We start from the raw sequence: 21,461 nt of genomic DNA on the forward strand, positions 1-21,461 counted from the left end.
GGCAAAGTTAATCTGAACTTTGAGAACAGATTACATCTGAAGTTTGGGACTCAGCATTCATCTAAAGGAAGTACTCAAGCTTTGAGTTCAGGGAGAAGCTTCTCTCAGGCAGGCTTTGCGCCAGAGTGATGTTCACATTTCCTGTTGACCTCAGTGTCATCTTGAGAAAATTTGCCAAGAAGGAACAGAAGTCCTAAGTTTCCAGTCCACTCATCCCTACCGTTAGATGGGACCATATTTCAGCAGGAACATTGGAATTGATGTGTTTTACTTAAAAGTCTTTGAGGAAACAGAGAAATTTTAATCTCCTTGAAAATCTGTTCCCACATTTATAAAGTGTAACAGTATCTGCTGGAGGTTCAGTGTAAAAGATATGGTTGCATGGTTGCATTGTATTCTCAGCCTGGGGGGGAAAAAACAGCTTACTTATTTATGCCAGAGATTAGACTAACCCAAGAATACTGTAATACAAGTTATACAAGTAGTATTCTTCTTGAAGTCTTAGATGATTCCTAGAGATCAATATGCTACTTACTTGCACAATCAGAATTTAGATAAGTATTTAAGTTCTTTTCAAGATTCTGTTCCCTTACTTAGCAACTTTCCTTATTAGGAGTCATCCTTATAGGGAATTTAAATCTTTCATCTCTGTTACCCCGTTTTCTTCTCCTGAGTGAATTTAGGGAAAAACTGATAATTCTCCTCAGTAATGGATGGTTTTATTTCTTTGGTATTCTAAGGTGCATATTACAAAGGACCTCATTCTCATAAGATCGATTTCCTGTTCTTTTAATCATTTTGGTTACATGGGTTATAGAATCTAGATCCTTGGCTTAATCTAGTCATGACAACATGGAAAAGTGCAACAAGCATGAGAATAATTCTTCCCAGCGGACACACAATTACTATACCATTCTTATCAGATTTGGTAAAGGTTTGGTAAAGCATTCAAAAAGCTATAAGGCAAATGGAATTTGTTTATTATGAAGATTCACCTCCCTTTGATCATAACATCAACAAAACAATTTTTTTTTCAGTTTTTAAAGGCTTCCAAATAATAAATGTTTTCATTATAACTTTCAGCATGGCTCATTAAAATAGACTTTACCTTTCAAAAAAGATTAGGTGATCTGATAGTTTAAAATACCAAAGGGAATTCAGGCATTGTTAGTAAACAGTTATGAGGTTACAAGGGAAATTCCTTTCTTCCTTCAAAAAAAAAAAAAAAATGAAAAATGTCTATGATGAAATTAATCCTTATATTTGAAAAAAGTAAAAGATAAAAGCTAGGTCAAAAGTCCAGAAAGTGTAAGGGATAGTGTCATGTGAATATTGGTCATGAGACCTTGAACATTTTATTTAATTTCTGTAACTTTCTTTATATGCAAAATGACAATCTTGGTATCTAAAGATACAATATGTGTATAGCATGTGGTACCTGGCACAAAGGAACACTGTATTTACATGTATTGTTTATTCATCAGCATCAATGTTGTTACTTTAAAAAGACAGTAGTGCTGACTGAGGTGTCCACACCCAGACCCAGTGCCCAGGAGAGTGAGGCCACAGGGAATTTCCACTCAAGGACACTCTGACACTCTCTCTGAAACTCATTCTTTCTGATTATGACATCATTTTTTTTTGTTAACCTACTGTTTTGTCTGTCTGTTGTATATGTCCACATTACCTTCTGTTTCTCATAAAATATTTTGTAGAACTTTAGAAACAAAATAAAAACCACAGAGATAAGTCAGTTCAGTCTCCAAAGGAACAGATGTGAAAAATAGGTCTACATGTAATGAACTTGTATATAAATTATAGAAATATGAGGTAAAAACATACTTGGGATTATGAGCACAGTCCATATTAATTCAAGGGAATTTTTTAAAATAATAGAAAACCCAAAGAAGGAAATTAAAGTACCCATAAACCTACTACAGAGAGCTAACAATCAATATTTCCTTGTATCTTCATCCAATATTTTGTTTATACTGTATACAAGCATACACACAGGAAGAAAATTGGTATTATCCTGTAAATATGTTTGGCACCTGTTTTTCTTATATACAACATTTTTTTTTCTTCACTGCTAAATACCTGTCTAAATGTGGTCATCAACAGCTGTAACAAATTCCTTTGTTTCATAATTTATGTAATTTGTTTTTGTGCTGGTTTGTCATGTAGGTTGATTTTCATGTTAATTATCAGTAAAACAACAGTACTGAACACCCTCTTTTTAAATTTTTACACATATCCAATTCATAAAAAGTGAATATGCAGCCATTAAATGTTAATGGATTTTTATGTACATTGACAAATTGTTTTCTATAAAGGCTGTACCAATTTACTCCCCAGGCAGCATCATATTACATACCCTTTTTCCCCAAATGCTCTCAGACACTATTATCATTTTTTAAACTTCACAGATTTAATATGCAGAACATGGTATTTCATTGTTGCTCTAATATTCTTGTGATTACCAGAAAGTTCTAACATTGTCATCTATTCATAGATCATGTGTAATTGCCATACGTTCTGGCTAAGTAGGTCTACTGAATAACATTTCTCAGTCTCAGCTTGTGTCCCTCCAGATTCTTTTACACAGTGTGTAGAGGTATTCTTGGATAAATGGGCAGCGCTCACCGATACTCTTCATACTTGTTTGTTTCTCTCCTCCCGTTCAACATTTTGAATTTCAGTCAATCTCCAGAGTGCTGACTTTCCCCATCATCCCTTACCTTTTCCTTAACCTTCTGAGCCTAATGAGCATAACATTTCCAGCAAGAAATGCAGAAAATCCACTCGTGTCTCCATGGTTGGCTTATTTGGAAATTCAAAGCTATGTCATTTCAGTAACGTCAAAGTTACACCTGCATGTAGAATTCCTGTACTAGAGACTAATCTGGAAAGCAGCTGACCTAACTTGAAATTATTCTACTACAAGTTAAAATAATGACAATTTCTAAATCCCTTAGAATACTCCACTTTTTTCTTCCCACCAACATACATTAACTGGCTCTTTCTTAACACCAATCCATTTCTCATCTGCATCTACTATTTTAAATATACTGACACTGTTTGTGCCTTCACTTTGTTGGTTATTATTATTCACAGCTCAATAAGAAACAGCATTTTCAAAAATAATTTGGGAAGCAAATATATTTTAAAAATAGTTAGAGATTTAGGGAACTCTTTAATGAACATTGTATATAGTTTACCATACATAGTTTCCTTATGAACTTGCAGAATAGGCAGCAATTTTTCAAAGAACTTAATCAAAATTATGTGCACAGACTAAAAAAAATGTAACTTAAACAGAAACAGAAATGCACTTTTATTATACAAAATACCTTAAGCTGTAATTCTTAAAAAAAAAAAAAAGAAGGAAAGAAAGAAATAGTAGCATAGACCAATACCGTTCAATAGAACTTTCTGTGCTGTTGAAATGTTTTAAACCTGAATTGTCCAGTATGGACTTACTAGCCATATGTGACTACCATGCGCTTGAAATGTGACTCATGAGACTGGGGAATTGCATTTTTAATTGGATTAAATTAATTTCAATTGTAAGAGTTATGTATGACTCATTGTTACCATATTGAAAAGAGTGACAATGAACCATATATACATGTTGAACTAAAACATTAAATTTCAAGTATAATATTTATATTAACCTACTTTTTACTTCTTCTTTGCCTTTTGAAAGGCTTTAAGATTTTAGAAATGATTCAGTGATACATTTTCAAATTTAAGCATTCTGCTTTAACTGATTTTACCCATAAAAAATGTGTATAATTTTGGACTTGGTAGTAGGACACATCTATTATAATTACTTACTAACTAAAATGAAAGAACATGTTGACAATATTTTTCCTTAATTTTTATACACTCCAATTAAAGCTCTTTCAGAAGAACGGAGCCTCATCTATTATTTTCAAAGTTATCAGGACCTTTTCATTCACTTAATGACGGATCGATCTGCGAATCCTTCAGTAAATTGTGTCATCTTACCTTGTCTCTCTTCAAAATGAAAAACACTTCAAAATTATTCATTTTTACAGAAGATAAAATTGCTTCTCTTTACTGCACAGCTTCATTAGGCACTCCATTGTCAAGTACACACTAGCTCACTCCAGGCTCAGCAAAAGGAAGCAGAAATAGAAATCATGACATTTTCCCCATCAAGTCACTGCTCATAAAACTCTTCAAAGATAGAAAGCATTATACAAAGCGATATTTTATTGCTTTAATACATACAGTTCTCACATACCCTATTTGATTGATCTTGATTTTTCAAAAGAAGCAAAAAACAAAAATTCTCTGAATATTAGAAATCACTGATTAGTTTTGACATAATTGAAACTTTTTTTAGAATTTTTATGAACACAAAAGAATAATGAGAGGAAAATCTGAGAGGTTCAGATTAGCACCTCATGGTCACCTAAATTTTATGTTGCCTTGTCCAGTGCTAACTTATATTACTGTTTAATAGAATTAGAGCTATAGAGAGAATTTTAAACCATTTGAGGCAGGGATTTCCCTGGTGGTCTCGTGACTAGGACTCTGTGCTCCCAGTGCCAGGGGCCTGAGTTCGATCTCTGGTCGGGGAACTAGATCCATATGCTGCAACTAAGTATTCACATGCCACAACTAAGACATAGTGCAGCTAAATAAATAAGAATAAATAAATATTTTTAAATGTTTGAGGCAGAAGTATCTTCTATTGTAGATGCTTTATTTCACAATTCCAACTGGCTAATTCTTTTCATGCATTGGATTTTTGTGTGGGAAGCTTATGACTTCTGTAATAGTGCACTTTTTGACTAAAAAGTCTCTTTTTCTCCCAAGTCTTTATGCTGGGCATGAACTTGTCATTGAGTTTTACAATACATGCTATTTGCATGAAAGAGTACTTTCACTAAATTGTGCTGTGTGCTGGGCTCAGTTGGAACTAGAAAAGAAAATAAGAAATAATCATTTGGGACAAGTCATTAAGTGTTGCAACACATAGATAAGGACATGTTAGCTAATCATTTACGTGACAATTCAGACAAGATATTAAAATATTTATATAAATATAAGAATCAGACAATTTAGGAAATTTAGGAAATAATCATACATTCTCTCTGTGAATGTTAGTTTTCAAGCAGACAAATAAACTAGATCATCGCTAATCATGCCACAGGGTACTCATTAAACTGTTTCCATTTGAGCTAGAATGGATATTGATTGGAGAGAATTCCTGGTGCTTCCATATGATCACTCAGTCTCTCCTGCTGATATTGTTTAAAATATCTAAAAAAGTGCAATTCAATAGTTATGCTTTGAATCATATTGCCTTAACATTTTGATTATTGAATTTTATTCTCTATGTGTTAGCTGCTCAGAGATTTATTTCATTAAAAAAAAATTTAAAGCCCTTCATGGGTATTATAGTTGATCTCGGTTTTGTGAAGATGTAGGTAAACAGTTGAAGCTGCATCACAACAAGATGGAATGTTTGGTTCATAATTATTTTGGCTAGCTTCCTAAGAAGACACATGAGTGAAATACATTTCTGGAATCAAATGAAAGCTTCTAGCATTGGCAGGAGCTCCCAGCAAATACATTCCTAATTATTTGTTTTTGACAGAGAGATGTCTGAAATACAACGGAAATGACCATTTGGAAGCTGTCATTAATTGGCAGGTCATCAAACAAAACTCATTCTTATTGATTTTGGTTTTGTTAAATTCATCTCCTCCCAATTGTTGGAGGTGTCTGAGCAGGTGATAGAACTAGCATGGCAAAAAAGGTCACTCCTTCCCCTTAACCCATCTGCTTCATCAATAATACACTCCCAGAGGCTTCACTGTCATGCCCATTGTTTGAGCTTTTCAAAGTATAGTATGAAATCAAAAGAAAACTAGTATTTTAAGCACCTACTAATATGATAGATACTATGCAAATTTTAGGATGAAAAAGCCTCAAAAAGCCCCATCACAGTGATCCCATGGCAAGTCCATGTTATTTATTTATTTCTGAGAACTAAATTGTTTAGCAAAATGTGTAGGAAACTAGTATATAGGAATGTATACCATTTAGGCAGAAGCTAAGTGATGGTTTCATATGCCTTAAAAGTTAAAAAGAGAGAGAGAGAAGACATGATTCATGTACATCAAGACACCTTACCAAATACCATGAAATTAGCATTTTCTCTAATGTTGGATAACATTTCACTTGAAAATTATATGTGCATCTTTTCGTTTATGCCAAAAAGATGTGAATTGGATTTCTAAGCAGTGTTTCCTAATCTGAGAAACCTGAAGATGTATTTGGTGAAGGGCTCTAGATGCATCCCCAGCCCCCACAGAGTTCATTTTGGGCCACTCCCTCTCCCTTCCTCTTCTGCTGTAGAACTTCATGGAGAATAATCAGAAGCGGGTGAAAGAATATGCGTGGAGAGAAAAGGAAGTACGTGTTGGTTGTGGGTAAATATTTGACTTCCCTCCCAGATGTGTAGATATCTACATTTGCTGATTGTTGTTACTAACGGCCAGCTTTCTGTCTTCTGAGTACCACACTCCTGCCTCATGTCCTAGAGGACATCGTTGTTGGGTCTGTTGACTTCAATCAAAATTTAACCTTCCCTAATATAACATGGGGTCGCTAAGAGTCGGACACGACTGAGCGACTTCACTTTCACTTTTCCCTTTCATGCACTGGAGAAAGAAATGGCAACCCACTCCAGTATTCTTGCCTGGAGAATCCTAGGGACGGCAGAGCCTAGTGAGCTGCCGTCTATGGGGCCGCACGGAGTTGGACACGACTGAAGCGACTTAGCATAGCAATATAACATGGGAGACAAAATCCTAGAAGCCTAATTTCAAGGCCTGAATCTATAGGAATTAGATCATTACATGCAGTATGATCTATGGTTGCCATATTGAAATTAGACAAAAATTATATCTGACATTTTCTGAACACTTACTGTGTGAAAGGGATTATTCTAAGCAACTTTCATTTACTATCTCATCTTAATCCTCAAAACAGCTCTGTGATGTAGGTACTATTATCTCTATTTTATAGATGAGAAAAGTGAAGGACAGAAAGGATAATGAGCCCAAAGTCACGACACACCTAGTAGCAACACTGGGATTTGAACCAGACTGTTCAAATGCATGAATTTTTTATTAACACTATGACATACGACTTCCTAAAATCAATGTTTTAAAAATAATTTATAGCTTGTCAAATAATTCCTGATAGGTATCATAGTATCAAGAAATGCATTCCTGTTATTATAAGCATTCCAAGAGCTAGGTAAAATGCTGATAATATTACATTTCTATTTATACTTACCAAGGTCAGGCAAGCTAGTAAATATAAGGCTCAGGTCTTTTTTTAAAGTAGATTTTGAATACGTATCATCAGTGTCTTGTTTTGTTATAAAATATACTTGCTTGTATTTATCTTATTTTTATTTATTAAAGTTCTTCTCAAAGTTTGCATCTAACCTATCCTTCAGGAACATGGCTGGATTTGCTGATGAGTTATTATAAATTCTGACATGCAATATAAGTGCCAATTATTAACCTTCATTGGATATGACACTGTATATTTAACAAATAGCAATATTGATTTTTTTAATGATTTAAGTTCTGTCTTCAATTTTATTAAAGAAACTTACCCTAAACCTTTCAAATAGACTCTTATTCTAGCTAAACCAGGTGTATTTAGGCTATGAAAAATTTTTGATTGCTACCCATTCCTAAAGGACTCACTTTAGCTTCAGAGAAGTGGGATTATCTTACCTTCTTGATTTCATATGTCAAGTTCTTTCAAAATGTATAAATCTATCAAGAAATTATCTTAAGTATACACTGGGTTTGAAAATGGATTTGAACCCTGCTAAATAAGTGAGAAATCTGAGACCTTAATTAACATTTTCAATTTCCTGATGAAAAGACTTCTGGTACATGGGCACTGAGTTTCAGATTTTGATACTCAATCTTTTTACAGGCTTTGATTATTTAAATTTTTTATTTTAAAGGCCCAGCAGGTGAAAAGCATATAACTCTACATTTACTATTAAAGTGCAGTTTTTTTATAAGTGAAAAAATGTTGAAAAGGGGATTTTTTTTTTTTTCTATTTTTTGTTTTTCTAGATGTTCGAAGAAGAACAATTTATGAATACCATCGAGTGGAACTACAGATGTCAAAAATCACCAATATTTCAGCTGTGGAGATGACCCCATTGCCTAGTAAGTTAACATGTAAACAAAACTGGGTGGGAAAACAATTTGCAAGTTTGATGATCTGGTCTATTTATGCATGGGTCTCTGGATCCTGAATATATATGGGGATGCATGGGTGATTTCAGTTTTAGGGGCGTTATCTTTTTTTTTCCCCTTCTCTTCATGCTGCCAATTAGTCTTGATGCATCCATTCTCTCCTGTTTCCTAGCTTGTCTCCAGTTCAATGGTTGTGGCCCCTGTGTATCCTCTCAGATTGGCTTCAACTGCAGTTGGTGTAGCAAACTTCAAAGGTAAAAGAGAATAATGCAAAACCTTTAAAAACTTTGTGGAGACTTGTTGCTTCTACTCTTCCCTTGAGTTTTGAATGTGTAAGGTGTGTTGACTCAGTATACATGAACAAATACACACGTGTTAAAAAAAAAACACCAAAATGCTCAGATGAGGGAATTGTTGTATTTTTCTATGTTTGCTCAAAATGACTAGGAATCTTTTTAGTCCATATGATAATTATCTGACCTACTTCTAATCACGATGGGGCTTAAGATAGATGATGGTGATGGTGATCAATGGTGATCAGTCTATAAATTGATGCTATTGGTTCATAGTCCAGAAATCATGATATGATATATCTTCACAGTAAGAAGGATGTTTTATGCTTAATCACATTAACATTCTTAGCAAATTCCTATAAATATCTCAAAGGTTACCAACCAGGATTAGAGGTATAATCGGAGGCTGAGGAATATGATGACACTAACTGATCTGTGCTACATAAATAGAATGTGTGGTTTGGGCCTAGGTGGTAACTAACTGACTTTGAAACTTAAGCTGCATCACTTGCTGATGTCAAAGAGGTTTACCGATTTTCATGAACGCAAAGAGGATTCTTCAGTCTGTAGGATTTTTCAGAGATTGGATGATCATTTGTTGGAAATACAAAGTGAAGACATTTAAATGTGTTTTATACAGTCAACCATTTTGTGCATCAGTTATGTCCCAAGTGCTGGGAGAGCAGCAGTGCGTCATATAGATCAACCCACTCCAGTACTGTTGCCCAGAAAATTCCATGGACAGAGGAAGAGGAGTCGGGAAGGCTATAGTCCATGAGGCCACAAGGGTCAGACACGACTGAGTGACTTTCACTTTCACTTCACTGCCCACCATGGAACTTCCAGTGTGTCTGAGAGTAAGTCCCCTCTCACCTTCAGAGTTCATGAAAATTCTGCTTCTTGCTCCAGGAGGAGAACTGAATCTTCAAGTTCCCACATGTTCCACCAGAGCTTTCTGTTTTGTAAGAAGCTGTCTTATCATCTTACTGCAGCCTTTGCTGTGATGATAGAGGCATGTTCAGGAATACTTTAGAAGTTACTGAAGCTTAAAGAATAGAATTCCAATTCCTTGATAACAAGCTTTTGGAAACATGTGTAACTTGCTGACTTTAGGACAACCACTATAATATAGAGAGAGTAGTAGTATTTACTGTAACTGCTGCTTTATTTTCAACGTAACATGTTGTTCCAATAATTTCCTTTGTGCAATGAATTAAGAATAATGCAAAATTAAGCAAGCTATTCATGTTCTTAAAAGTAGATTCTTGGCTGTCTCTCCAGAGTGGGAAGAACTGCTATAAAATTAAGGATTTGTAGTCCTTTAGATTCAGATATTGCTGACAATGCATACAAATTACATGCAGGTCAGAAGTTAGTCAAAATCCGTTTACATGATGACCAAAATGAATCTAAAGATATGACATTTTAATATGTATATTTAAGTACTCCACTGCTGATGGTGATTGCAGCCATGAAATTAAAAGACGCTTACTCCTTGGAAGGAAGGTTATGACCAACCTAGACAGCATATTTAAAAGCAGAGACATCACTTTGCCAACAAAGGTCCATCTAGTCAAAGCTATGGTTTTTCCAGTGGTCATGTATGGATGTGAGAGTTGGATGGTGAAGAAAGCTGAGTGCCGAAGAACTGATGCTTTTGAACTGTGGTGTTGGAGAAGATTCTTGAGAGTCCCTTGGACTGCAAGGAGACCCAACCAGTTCATGCTAACGGAGATCAGTCCTGGGTGTTCATTGGAAGGACTGATGTTGAAGCTGAAACTCCAATACTTTGGCCAGCTCATGCGAAGAGTTGACTCATTGGAAAAGACCCTAATGCTGGGAAGGATTGGGGGCAGGAGGAGAAGGGGACTACAGAGGATGAGATGGTTGGATGGCATCACTGACTCGATGGACATGGGTTTGGGTAGACTCCAGGAGTTGGTGATGGACAGGGAGGCCTGGCGTGCTGCGATTCATGGGGTCACAAAGAGTCGGACACGACTGAGCGACTGAACTGAACTGAACTAAAACATGAAAAATGCCCAGAAGAATGAAGTAGAAGGTTTTGATTTGAGGTGTGAACTTAATTCAAGTTCCTGTTTAGTGTTCACCAACTTTCCTTCATCTCTGTCTCTGTGAGGTGCCCAAACGCTGTTACTGGCATGGGTACATCTGTGCTCAGTTGCTCAATCATGTCCTACTCTTTGCAATCCCATGGACTGTAGCCCCCCAGGCTCCTCTGTCCATGGATTTCCAGGCAAGAACACTGGAGTGGGTTCCCATTTCCTTCTCCAAAAGGAGCTTCCTGACCCAAGAAGCAAACTTGTATCTACTGAGTCTTCTGCATTGGCAGGAGAATTCTTCACCATTGAGCTACCCGGGAAGCCTGTGGTTCCTGGCATTCTGCGCCAACCTCTATGTTTAGCATCTCACTCAGGGCTTATGGACGTTTGTCTCTTATTGGTCTCCTCTGCTAGGCTCTGAGTTTATTAAAAGTGAATTGTCTCCATATCTCCACAGCGTAAGGATGTACCTGCTACTGTAGAAACATGAATGAATGAATGATTGATGGTTAGGTTCCAAATGAAGGAATCATGAGTCAGCTTGTCTGGGAATGAAACGTCTCACAAGATAAGGGACGTTCAGTGCTGAAACCAGGAACGTTGACAGAAAACCAGGATGAACTAGTCACCTCACCTAGAGAACTATTAGGACAATTCTCGACTGAAATAATGATATTATAAATGAAGGTTTGGGACACTAGTCTAGAAATCTACCTTCCACTAACCATTTCATTATTTTTAAAAAATTTTTGATGGATATGTTTAGGGTTTCAAGCAAGCAATTTTGACAATCAAAATGTATCCACAAGTCACAAACTTCTTTATACTGTTAATGCTCCCATTTTATTGAGAAGTTTCTCTCACATACATTGTTCCAAGGAATTTCCAAAGATATTTAATTCATACAACATTTTTATAGTTGAGGAAACTGAGGCTTCCAGGAGCTAAGTCATTTGTGTATGATCTCAGAGCTCTTCAGTGATGAGTTTGGAATTGAAACTCAATCTGTGTGACTTCTGGCCTTCTGGGGATTTTTTGTTTGTTTGTTTGTTTAATTGGAGGATAATTGTTTTACAGTGTTGCGTTGGCTCCAGCCTTCCATTTTGATGTCTCACCTCTTCTGCCTCACACAGACCAGGCCACAGGTGCACTAAGCTACTTAATCTTAACTACTTCCTGATAAACAGTTGACATACTATGGGAAAATGAATATTTCTGTAATTGAGGGTGCAAGAAAATTACATGGTTTTGAAGTTGACATGAAAAGAATGCAGAAGAGAATCAAACAAAGCATGACTTTTATATATTACTGAAAGCATAGAGGCTTTTTTTAAGATTAATGGAAAAAGAAAGGCGATGATGCATATGAATGAGGAAGGAATTTGTCAAAGAAGAGTATTAAAGAAAACTTCAAGTTTCCTGCATGTTACCATTTGGTGTTCGGTTGCATACCAAACACCGGTTTAAAACCTTGGATTTATTTTTAATTCATCAGCAATTCAGTTATATACATATCAAGACCTGCTTAATTAATTGGTTTAACTATGGCTCATTGCACTTTTGTTCAACTTAATTTCCCCACTGCATTTTATTAATTTCTCCTTAGACCTGTGAGCATCAAAACTTCGCTTTTGCTGCCCAGTAGCATTTCCCTAGACTTTAGAGCTTTTGTTAACAAATTCAATAATACAAGAGACATCTTATCCTAAGGAGCACGAAAATTGCCTCTCAGACTCTTTTCTTCCATGCTTCTTACCTTTCCCTTTGTGCTTTCTTATCCCTAAATGATAATCAGTTGGTGGCAATTACTGAATTCTCAAGTTGGGCTTCCTCTAAAAAGATAAGGTAATTTTAATTGGTTTGTTTATTTCCTTTAACTCCCATTTTTCAACAAACCAAAACCAAGGCAAAATGTTTATAATGGCTTATCCAAGGTCTAAAGGAATTTGAGTTATAGGAACATTTAATGAGATCGATGATCAAAAATGTTTTCTTGGAGGAATTCCCCATTGGTCCAGTGATTAAAACTTAATGCTTTCTCTCCCTTGGGCCTGGGTTCAATCTCTGGTCTGGGAACTAAGATGCTGTAAGCCACTCAGTATGGCCCACCAAAAAAATTTTCTTGGGATAGGTGGTCATTACTTCTAGACAAGGTTGTTTTAATTTCTTTGCTGAAAGCTGAGAGGACCTGAATCAACCACTTTCACCCATACCTTTTATCTTCACTTATTCAACAAAAAAATTTTAGTATCTCGTGTTTAAGTTACTATCCTAGATTGTGAAGTCAATAGTAAACGAGAGAAAATTACTTCTCTCATAGAGCTTACATGTTTAGTAAGCAAGATAGAGTTTAAGCAAAGGGATATGCAAGAAATAAAGTTAGTAATGGTGAGTGTTAGGCCAAAAGAAATAAATAGGACATCAGAAGGTAAAATATAGCAAAACTGATAAGAATAACAGGAGTGTACATGTTGGTTTCATGCTAAGTAACATTGTCTTTGTGAAGAGACTTTGGTTTCATCAGCCATCACCTTCCAAATGTTTAGTTTTTAACTGAAAATATTGGGTTGGTCAAAAAGTTCGTTCTAATTTTTCCATACGCTGTTATGGATGTTACAAACATTTTGGCAAAGCCAATATATTTTGGCTCTTAAAGTACTTATTTACTCATTCATTTTCTTAAAAATGTATCAACTGCTTTCCACATTGATCTAAACAGCAAGTGTTAGTCTAAGCTCTGAGGGAGTTAGAAAACTAGTGAGGCATCAATCAAGGCAAAGTTCTTGTGCAGCTTAGAGTTTAGCGTATTAAGCTAGAAAATAAATGAATTGATAATTAAATTAAAAAGTCAGTTGATGATGAGTGGTCTGTCAAGTTTAGAGAGCTGGTACTTGCTCTGGACTGAGTGGCCAGGTAAGGCTTCTTCGGAAAAGTGACGGTTAAACTTAAATGTAAACAACTGCGGAAGATTGAGGGCAGGAGGAGGAGGACATGGCAGAAGATGAGATGGTTAGACAGCATCACAGACTAAATGGGCATGAATTTGAGCAAACTCCAGGAAATAGTGAAGGACAGAGGAGCCTGGCAGGCTGCAGACCATGGAGTCACAAAGAGTTGGACGCAACTTAGTGACTGAACAGCAACAACAAAACAACTGGGAACCAACTACACCAAAGTGAAAGGAAAGAGCATTTCAAAGGGAGACACATTACTTTGTAATGGATTAGAAATGAAGGCAAAGAAAATGATATGAATCCAGGATACTTCCTAAATTTTTGTTTGACCAGTTTGATGGATGCTGGTGCTCACTTTGAGATAGGCAAGATGGCATATGAGATAGAGGCTAGGGTAGGGAGAAGTAGAGTTTGGTTGGGGTGAACTTTTTAATAAATAAGGACTTTAAGGTGCCTGTCAGACTTACAGGTAGAAATACTGGGTGGTAGGGATATATGAGCCAAAAATTCCAGGAAAAGGTTATGGCTAGAAGCTCAGATTGGAGAGCTATTATCATATAGATAGCATTTAAATTCAGTGGACTGAATGAGATCAGCTGTGGAGAGAATATAAATTGAAAATAGAAGACATCCCAGGAACCAGCCTATGGCTTGGCATAATGAGGTATGATGCTGATTTTCCATTACATAAAATTATTTAAAGTATTTGTGTGCATGTATGTTTGTTTAGACAGAATATCTCAGAGAAAATATCTAAAAGACTGATAAACATATTTGTCTCCAGGGAAATGATAATGAACAGGGACAGGAGGAGAATGAGTATTGCTTTTCATTATGTACTCTTTTCTGTGATTTGAATTTTGCCACATGAAGTTGATGACAAAAGGAGGAACCAACAAAGGGGACATAAAAGAACATAAATTCTTTAAAGGGTAGAAATGCAGTCTTAGTCTTATCATTTTCGTGTCTCCCACAGCACCCAACACAGCACTGGACCTAATAAAGGCTTCCAACACATACAGGCTGGATTGAACTATGAGATAATTGAGGCCAGAAATTTCTACTTTACTGAGAATTCTAATTGCTCACTTTGGCCTTTTCTCCCCGTTGGCTTTGGCAGTGTCAACCGCATGGCTATAGAAAGAATTATGGGGGGTGCCTGGCATGAAATGTCAACATTTATCATTAAGCACTCTGAACACTGAGGAGTTACTCTCTTGGTGCCTCATTTTAAAATAATTTTCCACCTTATATTTACTTAGTTCCAGTCAAAGTCATAAGACTTGTAGTGGTAAAAATTTGGGAATAAATATATTATATGATTCCACCCATCAGGAGAATAAATAAAATAGGCAAACCTCTCCTAATGGTAAAGACATGGATCTACAGAAGAATACTATATTTACTTAAGAAAAAATATGAGATGAGGAAGAGATGTTTCTGAATAATTCTTCTCTACATTTTTTTTTACCTATTATTTCTACTGCATCTCCCTGAGCATCTTCTGGTACTGCCTGTTATTTTCCACTAAATGAATTAGATTTCTTTGTGGTAACAAAAAGAGAAATAGGAAGAATAACATGTAATACATTTCAAAAATTTTGAAAATACATAAAGTCAGAAATGTTGGTAAGTTATTCATTAACAACATGAAATATATTATCAACCTAAAATAATTAAGGATATAAACGCACATCCACTGGAGTAGAAAATGCAACCCACTCCAGTATTCTTGCCTGGGAAATCCCATGGACAGCTGAGCCTCGTGGGCTATAGCCCATGAAGTCCCAAAAGAGTCAGATACGGCTGAGAGACTAAACAACAACAGCAACAACAAATAAAAGCACATCCAATTTTTTAAAAGAGAATTCTTCTCATATTTTCATTGAGCTTACAGAAATTAAATTGCCTACATTTGGGAGAAAAAAAGGAGTTGGAGAGAACAAATTAAATTGTGTAGCTGATCTCACCTTTCACCAGTCAGTTATCTTATGCTTCTAAAATACAGCCCCAGGGTGACTTGAATATATCTTTGTCCTTTGATCTTGGTCCTTTGTACCCCTTAATGCAGGCACCTTTTCTGCACTGAGTGGGACTCTAGTGTTCAAAGACACAGTGGGTATTTTTCATTATCATATGGTCCAAAGAAGCAAGCCAACAACTTCATCACCAAGAACCTCAGACTCCATAGCCCATTCTGATATTGAAGGAAGAACAGAATATCAGACTCCTGAGAGGGCTGTAACTAAGTGATTCCAAGCATATTTTGACTGAGTATGATTTTTACTTACTTACCCACCTCAATATTTAGCCCTGAAGTAACATGCAACTCCACTTTAATCCTTAGAGGGCTATGAATGAATGAATGAATGAAAGTCGCTCAGTTGTGTCTGGCTCTTTGAGAGCCCATGGACTATAGAGTCCACGAAATTCTCCAGGCCAGAATACTGGAGTGGGTAGCCTTTTCCTTCTCCAGGGGATCTTCCCAACCTAGGGATCGAACCTAGGTCTTCCGCATTGCAGGCGGATTCTTTACCAGCTGAGCCATAGTGGAAGCCCTAGAGGGCCATACAAAGCCATATAAAGTTGGTCTGATTTGATAGTAAGGCTTAATTTAATCCAAGGTTTTAAGATTGAAGGAGAGGATCAGGAACCTATGATTCTTGAGTGACAAGCCATATACTCTGAAATTATGGTCAAGTCTGAAATTTGTAAAATTAAGATAGGTCAGTAGATAGAGTGAGTATAATTTTACTTGTTTAAATGCACCTTTTTTTATCTTGGACAAAGCTCTAGTCTGTAACACTTTTGACATTATGGTCTAATAAATTCATATCGGAAGCTACTTGTAAATTATTCATTTATATGATTTTTTCACATAAGGAAACCTATTAACTTTCGTGGTAAGGTGTGAAGTCCAGACCTAATAATCAAATAGAAGCCATTTAAGAAATCTAGAAGCCCTGATCCAAAATTATAACCTTAGGCTTATTTCAGTGGATTGAGGTAGAATAAAGTTCTATTTGAAAATGCACCTAGTTTCAGATGGAGATTTAGAACTCACTGTGTTTTAAATTTTTTAAATAAACTTTTATTGATCTGTGTTCCAATATACTGACTTTCAAGTTGAAATCTATTCTATCTGCTTGAAAGAATTACTGATCAGTAATATTTTGATTGCCAAAAATGTTATTCCTTTCAGTATACAAATTGAATATCAGATTTAGATACAAAATATGAAGTTATTCATAACTATAGCAAAATCTACTTTTTCTTTGATAGAAGGTATCTCCTTACTTATGTCAGATACAAAAAAATTATTTCATTGATAAAAAATTAATTGGACTGCTATGTCACTTTGCCTAGTTATGATCAGTTCAGTTCAGTAACTCAGTCATGTCTGACTGTTTGTGACCCCATGGACTGCAGCATGCCAGGCCTCTCTGTCCATCGCCAACTCCCAGAGTTTACTCAAACTCATGTCCATTGAATCGGTGATGCCATCCAACCATCTCATCCTCTTCTCCTCCTGCCTTCAATCTTTCCCAGTATCAAGGTCTTTTCCAACGAGTCTGTTCTTCACATCAGGTGGCCAAAGTATTGGAGTTTCAGCTTCAGCATCTGTCCTTCCAATGAATATTCAGGACTGATTTCCTTTAGGATGGACTAGTTGTATCTCCTTGCAGTCCAAAGGACTCTGAAGAGTCTTCTCCAACACCACAGTTCAAAAGCATCAATTCTTCTGCGCTCAGCTTTCTTTATAGCCCAACTCTCACATCCATACATGACTCCTGGAAAAACCATAGCTTTAACTAGGTGGACCTTTGTTGGCAAAGTAATGTCTCTGCTTTTTAATATGCTGTCTAGGTTGATCATAACTTTTCTTCTAAGGAGCTGCTGCTGCTGCTGCTAAGTCACTTCAGTCATGTCCGACTCTGTGCGACCCCACAGATGTCAGCCCACTAGGCTCCGCCATCCCTGGGATTCTCCAGGCAAGAATACTGGAGTGGGTTGCCATTTCCTTCTCCAGTGCATGAAAGGGAAAAGTGAAAGTGAAGTCGCTCAGTCGTGTCCGACTCCTAGCGACCCTCGAGCAATTGTCTTTTAATATCATGGCTGCAGTCACCATCTGCAGTGATTTTGGAGCCCCAAAAAAGAAAGTCTGTCACTGTTTCCATTGTTTCCCCATCCATTTCCCATGAAGTGATGGAACCAAGGTGCCATGATCTTAGTTTTCTGAATGTTGAGCTTTAAGCCAACTTTTTCACTCTCCTCTTTCACTTTCATCAAGAGACTCTTTAATTCTTCTTCACTTTCTGCCATAAGGGTGGTGTCATCTGCATACGTGAGGTGTTTGATATTTCTCCCAGCAGTCTTGATTCCAGCTTGTGCTTCATCCAGCCCAGCGTTTCTCATGATGTACTCTGCATATACATTAAATAAGCAGGGTGACAATATACAGCCTTGACATACTCCTTTCCTTATTTGGAACCAGTCTGTTGTTCCATGTCCAGTTCTAACTGTTCTTCCTGATAGACAAGAAGAAAACGATTGCTGTCACTTCTAATTGAAGGCGTCAATGAAACATTAGGCTTTAATTATATACATTCAGCAACAGTGGATAAATTGCCCATAAATCTGAAACTGGTGACCACAGTAGCACAAATCTAGATTAAATGAAATTCTTTCTCTTTAGTGTATACTTATTAAGTGTATTGGACTTTCTGTGCCAGCCAAACTTCAAGAGGAGCCCTAAATGGAGGAAGCATCCTGAGTTATTCAAAAGGAATCAAAAATTACCAAAATTGAAACTAGAGAGGAAGCCACGTTTTGTTATCTGAAGTAAATTCAGACTGGATGTCTGAACACCTAGAGCCACAGCCAAGAGTTAACTGACTAATCTTGGACAAATCAATAAAGCTCTTTGACTGCATATGCTAAAATGTGAAATCAATATGCCATCTAGATATGTTTGCTTCTTATGTTCTTTACATCTGAATGGCTGTAAGTTCAGTAGTTCTCACATACAAGTACAGTGAAGAACTGCTAACAAAGCATTGAAACATATACATTACCATATGTAAAGCAGACAACTAGTGGGAAGTTGCTGTATAACACAGAGAACTCAACCCAGTGCTCCGTGACAAGCTAGAGGGGTGGGATGGGGTGAGAGATGGAAGGGCGGTTCAGCAGGGAGGGGACATATATATACTTACGGCTGATTCACGTTGTTGTATAGCAGAAACCAACACAACATTGTAAAGCATTATCTTCCAATTAAAAAAAGATAAGAATTGCTACCAAAGCTTGTTAAAATGCAAGTATCTCTGAAACCCTCCAAGGGATTCATATTCAATAAGTCCAAAGTGAAGCCCAAGGATTTAACTTTATAATAGCCCTCCTCAGGGGATCCTGGGGTAATGGAAGACTGGTACAGTGGGAATGCTGCTCTTTCACATGTAGGCTGAGAATCCTGTAAGCCTGCAGTGTGGAAACACTTGTTCTTAATTTGGAATAGAGAAATACTACGGAAAAAAAGTTCTGAAGGCAAAGATATTTGCTGTTAAAATCTATCAAAAGTTAACGAAATAGATCATAATAATAGAAAACAAGAAATTTTTGGCCAAGTATAGCATATATAATAAATAAATAAGATTATTCTGGAACATTTTTGGCTAGTTAGAATTGTTGGAACATGTTTGATTTCTGAATTTTTAAATTAAATTTTAAATTACTGCTTCCAAAGTAGAAATTCACTATTCTGAAAGAACAAAAATACTTCTAGAAATACTATACATCCAAGGTAATTGTTTTTGACATGCAGTGCTTGTAAGCAGTGAATTGAATTTTGAGTTCATTTTAGTGTAAGGCCCTTTATAATCCTTCAAATTTAAATAAAGAATCTTAGTACATCTCTTAATTAGGTTATCTTGAATTATAGCATAAACAAGTTGTCTTTTAAGAATACAGATTTAGAGTCTATTTTTATTTCCTTCTAAGCATTCCAAGGTCGCCTTGAATAAGTGTACAGATTGTTGTGTGTAAATTAATTATAATAATATAATGAGGTGTGATGTCAGTGTATTCTGATATAGAGAGTACTTTTGAAAAGGTGCATGAGGTACTAGTAACAGAGTTCACCTTTGGGAAAACTGCCATGAATTGGAACTTGACATAAAAAGAGAATATCATTTCATCAGATTCCCTTTTATAGAGTTTGAACTTACATATGTACATATTACCTACACTGAATCAATCAATAAATATTAAAAGAAAGGAAATATATGTTAAAGTGTACTAAGAAAAATTGGATACTCTTTCAGAAAATTCTAAAGTTAAAGAGCCTTTCAGGAACAGAAAATTATCAATACTGAATGTATGGGCAATATTTCTTTCTCCAGAAGAGATGCATTGGATTTATTAGCCTTTTGGATATAGAATGCATTTAATTCCTTTTGTAAAAACATGTACTGAACTATGTATTTCATCTATCTATAATCTAAAGCTCTCTATCTTTCATCTATCATATATTTTGCATTCTGGTCTCTGTCTCCTTTTTGCCACTGGCCATCTGCCAATCTCTCTGGATGGGTAACTGTGAATATAGATTGGAAACCAGCTTTCTTTTTTCCAAAATCTAAAGCAACAGGTGCTTGAGCCAAGTCTCCTGATAACAAAGTCCCACCTGAAATATCAAGGCATCTCTAAAGTTGTCTTTGATTTTCCAGTCAGTGAATGATGCTGTGTTTGCATTCCATCTGAGCACCATTTGGCAAACTAGAGATAAAATCTGTAGAATTATTTAGCATCACATCTGTTTATACTTGCTTTTTCAAGAATATCCAAGTGATTTTAAAGTTTTGCTTATGTGTTAACCAACTGTGGTGTCTGCATTTTATTTGGTTATAATTTAGAAAACTAAACTTTAACAAATGCAATCTAACAAACATATATGGAGTAGCTAAAAAGGGATCATTCTAGTGCTAAATCACATATTCCATTCCCTTAGCTGGTTTGTATGAATGCAATAATGAGCTCCCCTGGAAATAGTTAAAATTTAATTGTCCAAGAATGAAATTGAATTCCTCAATTTAAAAACAGGTTCTAAATTATTATGAGGAAAAAAGATCCTTAAAGGACAAGGAAACCAACATTTAAAAGTAAAAACCAAAGTTCACAGTTGGCTTCCATGTTAAAAAAACAGAAATGACTATTGACTATTAGGTGAACCTTAGATTAACAGTCTTATAATGAAAAGACATATTGTGGTAAGAAGAGAACATTTAGTAAAAGTAGTTTGTTGGTTTAGGTATTTGTTTTGCTGGAAATCTAATGTCAAGATGTAGAAAAATGTTCAAAATACAATACATTCACACTCAAGTCAGCTCTTTCAACACTTACATAAGAAAATGATAAAAATATCATTGGATAGTTTCTGAATTTTTGCTTTCTGCTAAAATCTTTCTCATGAAATTAAAAGACGGTTACTCCTTGGAAGGAAAGTTATGACCAACCTAGACAGCATATTAAAAAACAGAGACATTACTTCGCCAACAAAGGTCCATCTAGTCAAGGCTGTGGTTTTTCCAGTAGTCATGTATGGATGTGAGAGTTGGACTATAAAGAAAGCTGAGCGCCAAAGAATTGATGCTTTTGAACTGTGGTGTTGGAGAAGACTCTTGAGAGTCCCTTGGACTGCCAGGAGACACAACCAGTCCATCCTAAAGGAGATCAGTCCTGGGAGTTCATTGGAAGAACTGATGTTGAAGCTGAAACTCCACTACTTTGGCCACCTAATGCAAAGAGCTGACTCATTTGAAAAGACCCTGATGCTGGGAAAGATTGAGGACAGGAGGAGAAGGGGATGACAGAGGATGA

The 21,461-nt window shown here is 36.1% G+C and overlaps 1 protein-coding gene across 3 annotated transcripts in view; it reads left to right on the top strand.

The window, feature by feature from the left end:
- Positions 1 to 21,461, top strand: part of PLXDC2 (plexin domain containing 2) — a 414,339-nt gene that overhangs the window by 309,409 nt on the left and 83,469 nt on the right. For all 3 annotated transcript variants that reach the window (XM_081558807.1, XM_081558808.1, XM_081558809.1), the window contains 2 exons: positions 8,148 to 8,243; positions 8,446 to 8,527. In XM_081558807.1, the coding sequence (XP_081414933.1) occupies positions 8,148 to 8,243; positions 8,446 to 8,527 (178 nt within the window). The remainder of the gene's footprint in view (positions 1 to 8,147; positions 8,244 to 8,445; positions 8,528 to 21,461) is intronic.

Source organism: Giraffa tippelskirchi, chromosome 13 (assembly GCF_054371585.1).
Source record: "Giraffa tippelskirchi isolate mGirTip1 chromosome 13, T2T-mGirTip1v1.2.pri, whole genome shotgun sequence".
Classification (NCBI taxonomy): Eukaryota; Metazoa; Chordata; class Mammalia; order Artiodactyla; family Giraffidae; genus Giraffa; species Giraffa tippelskirchi.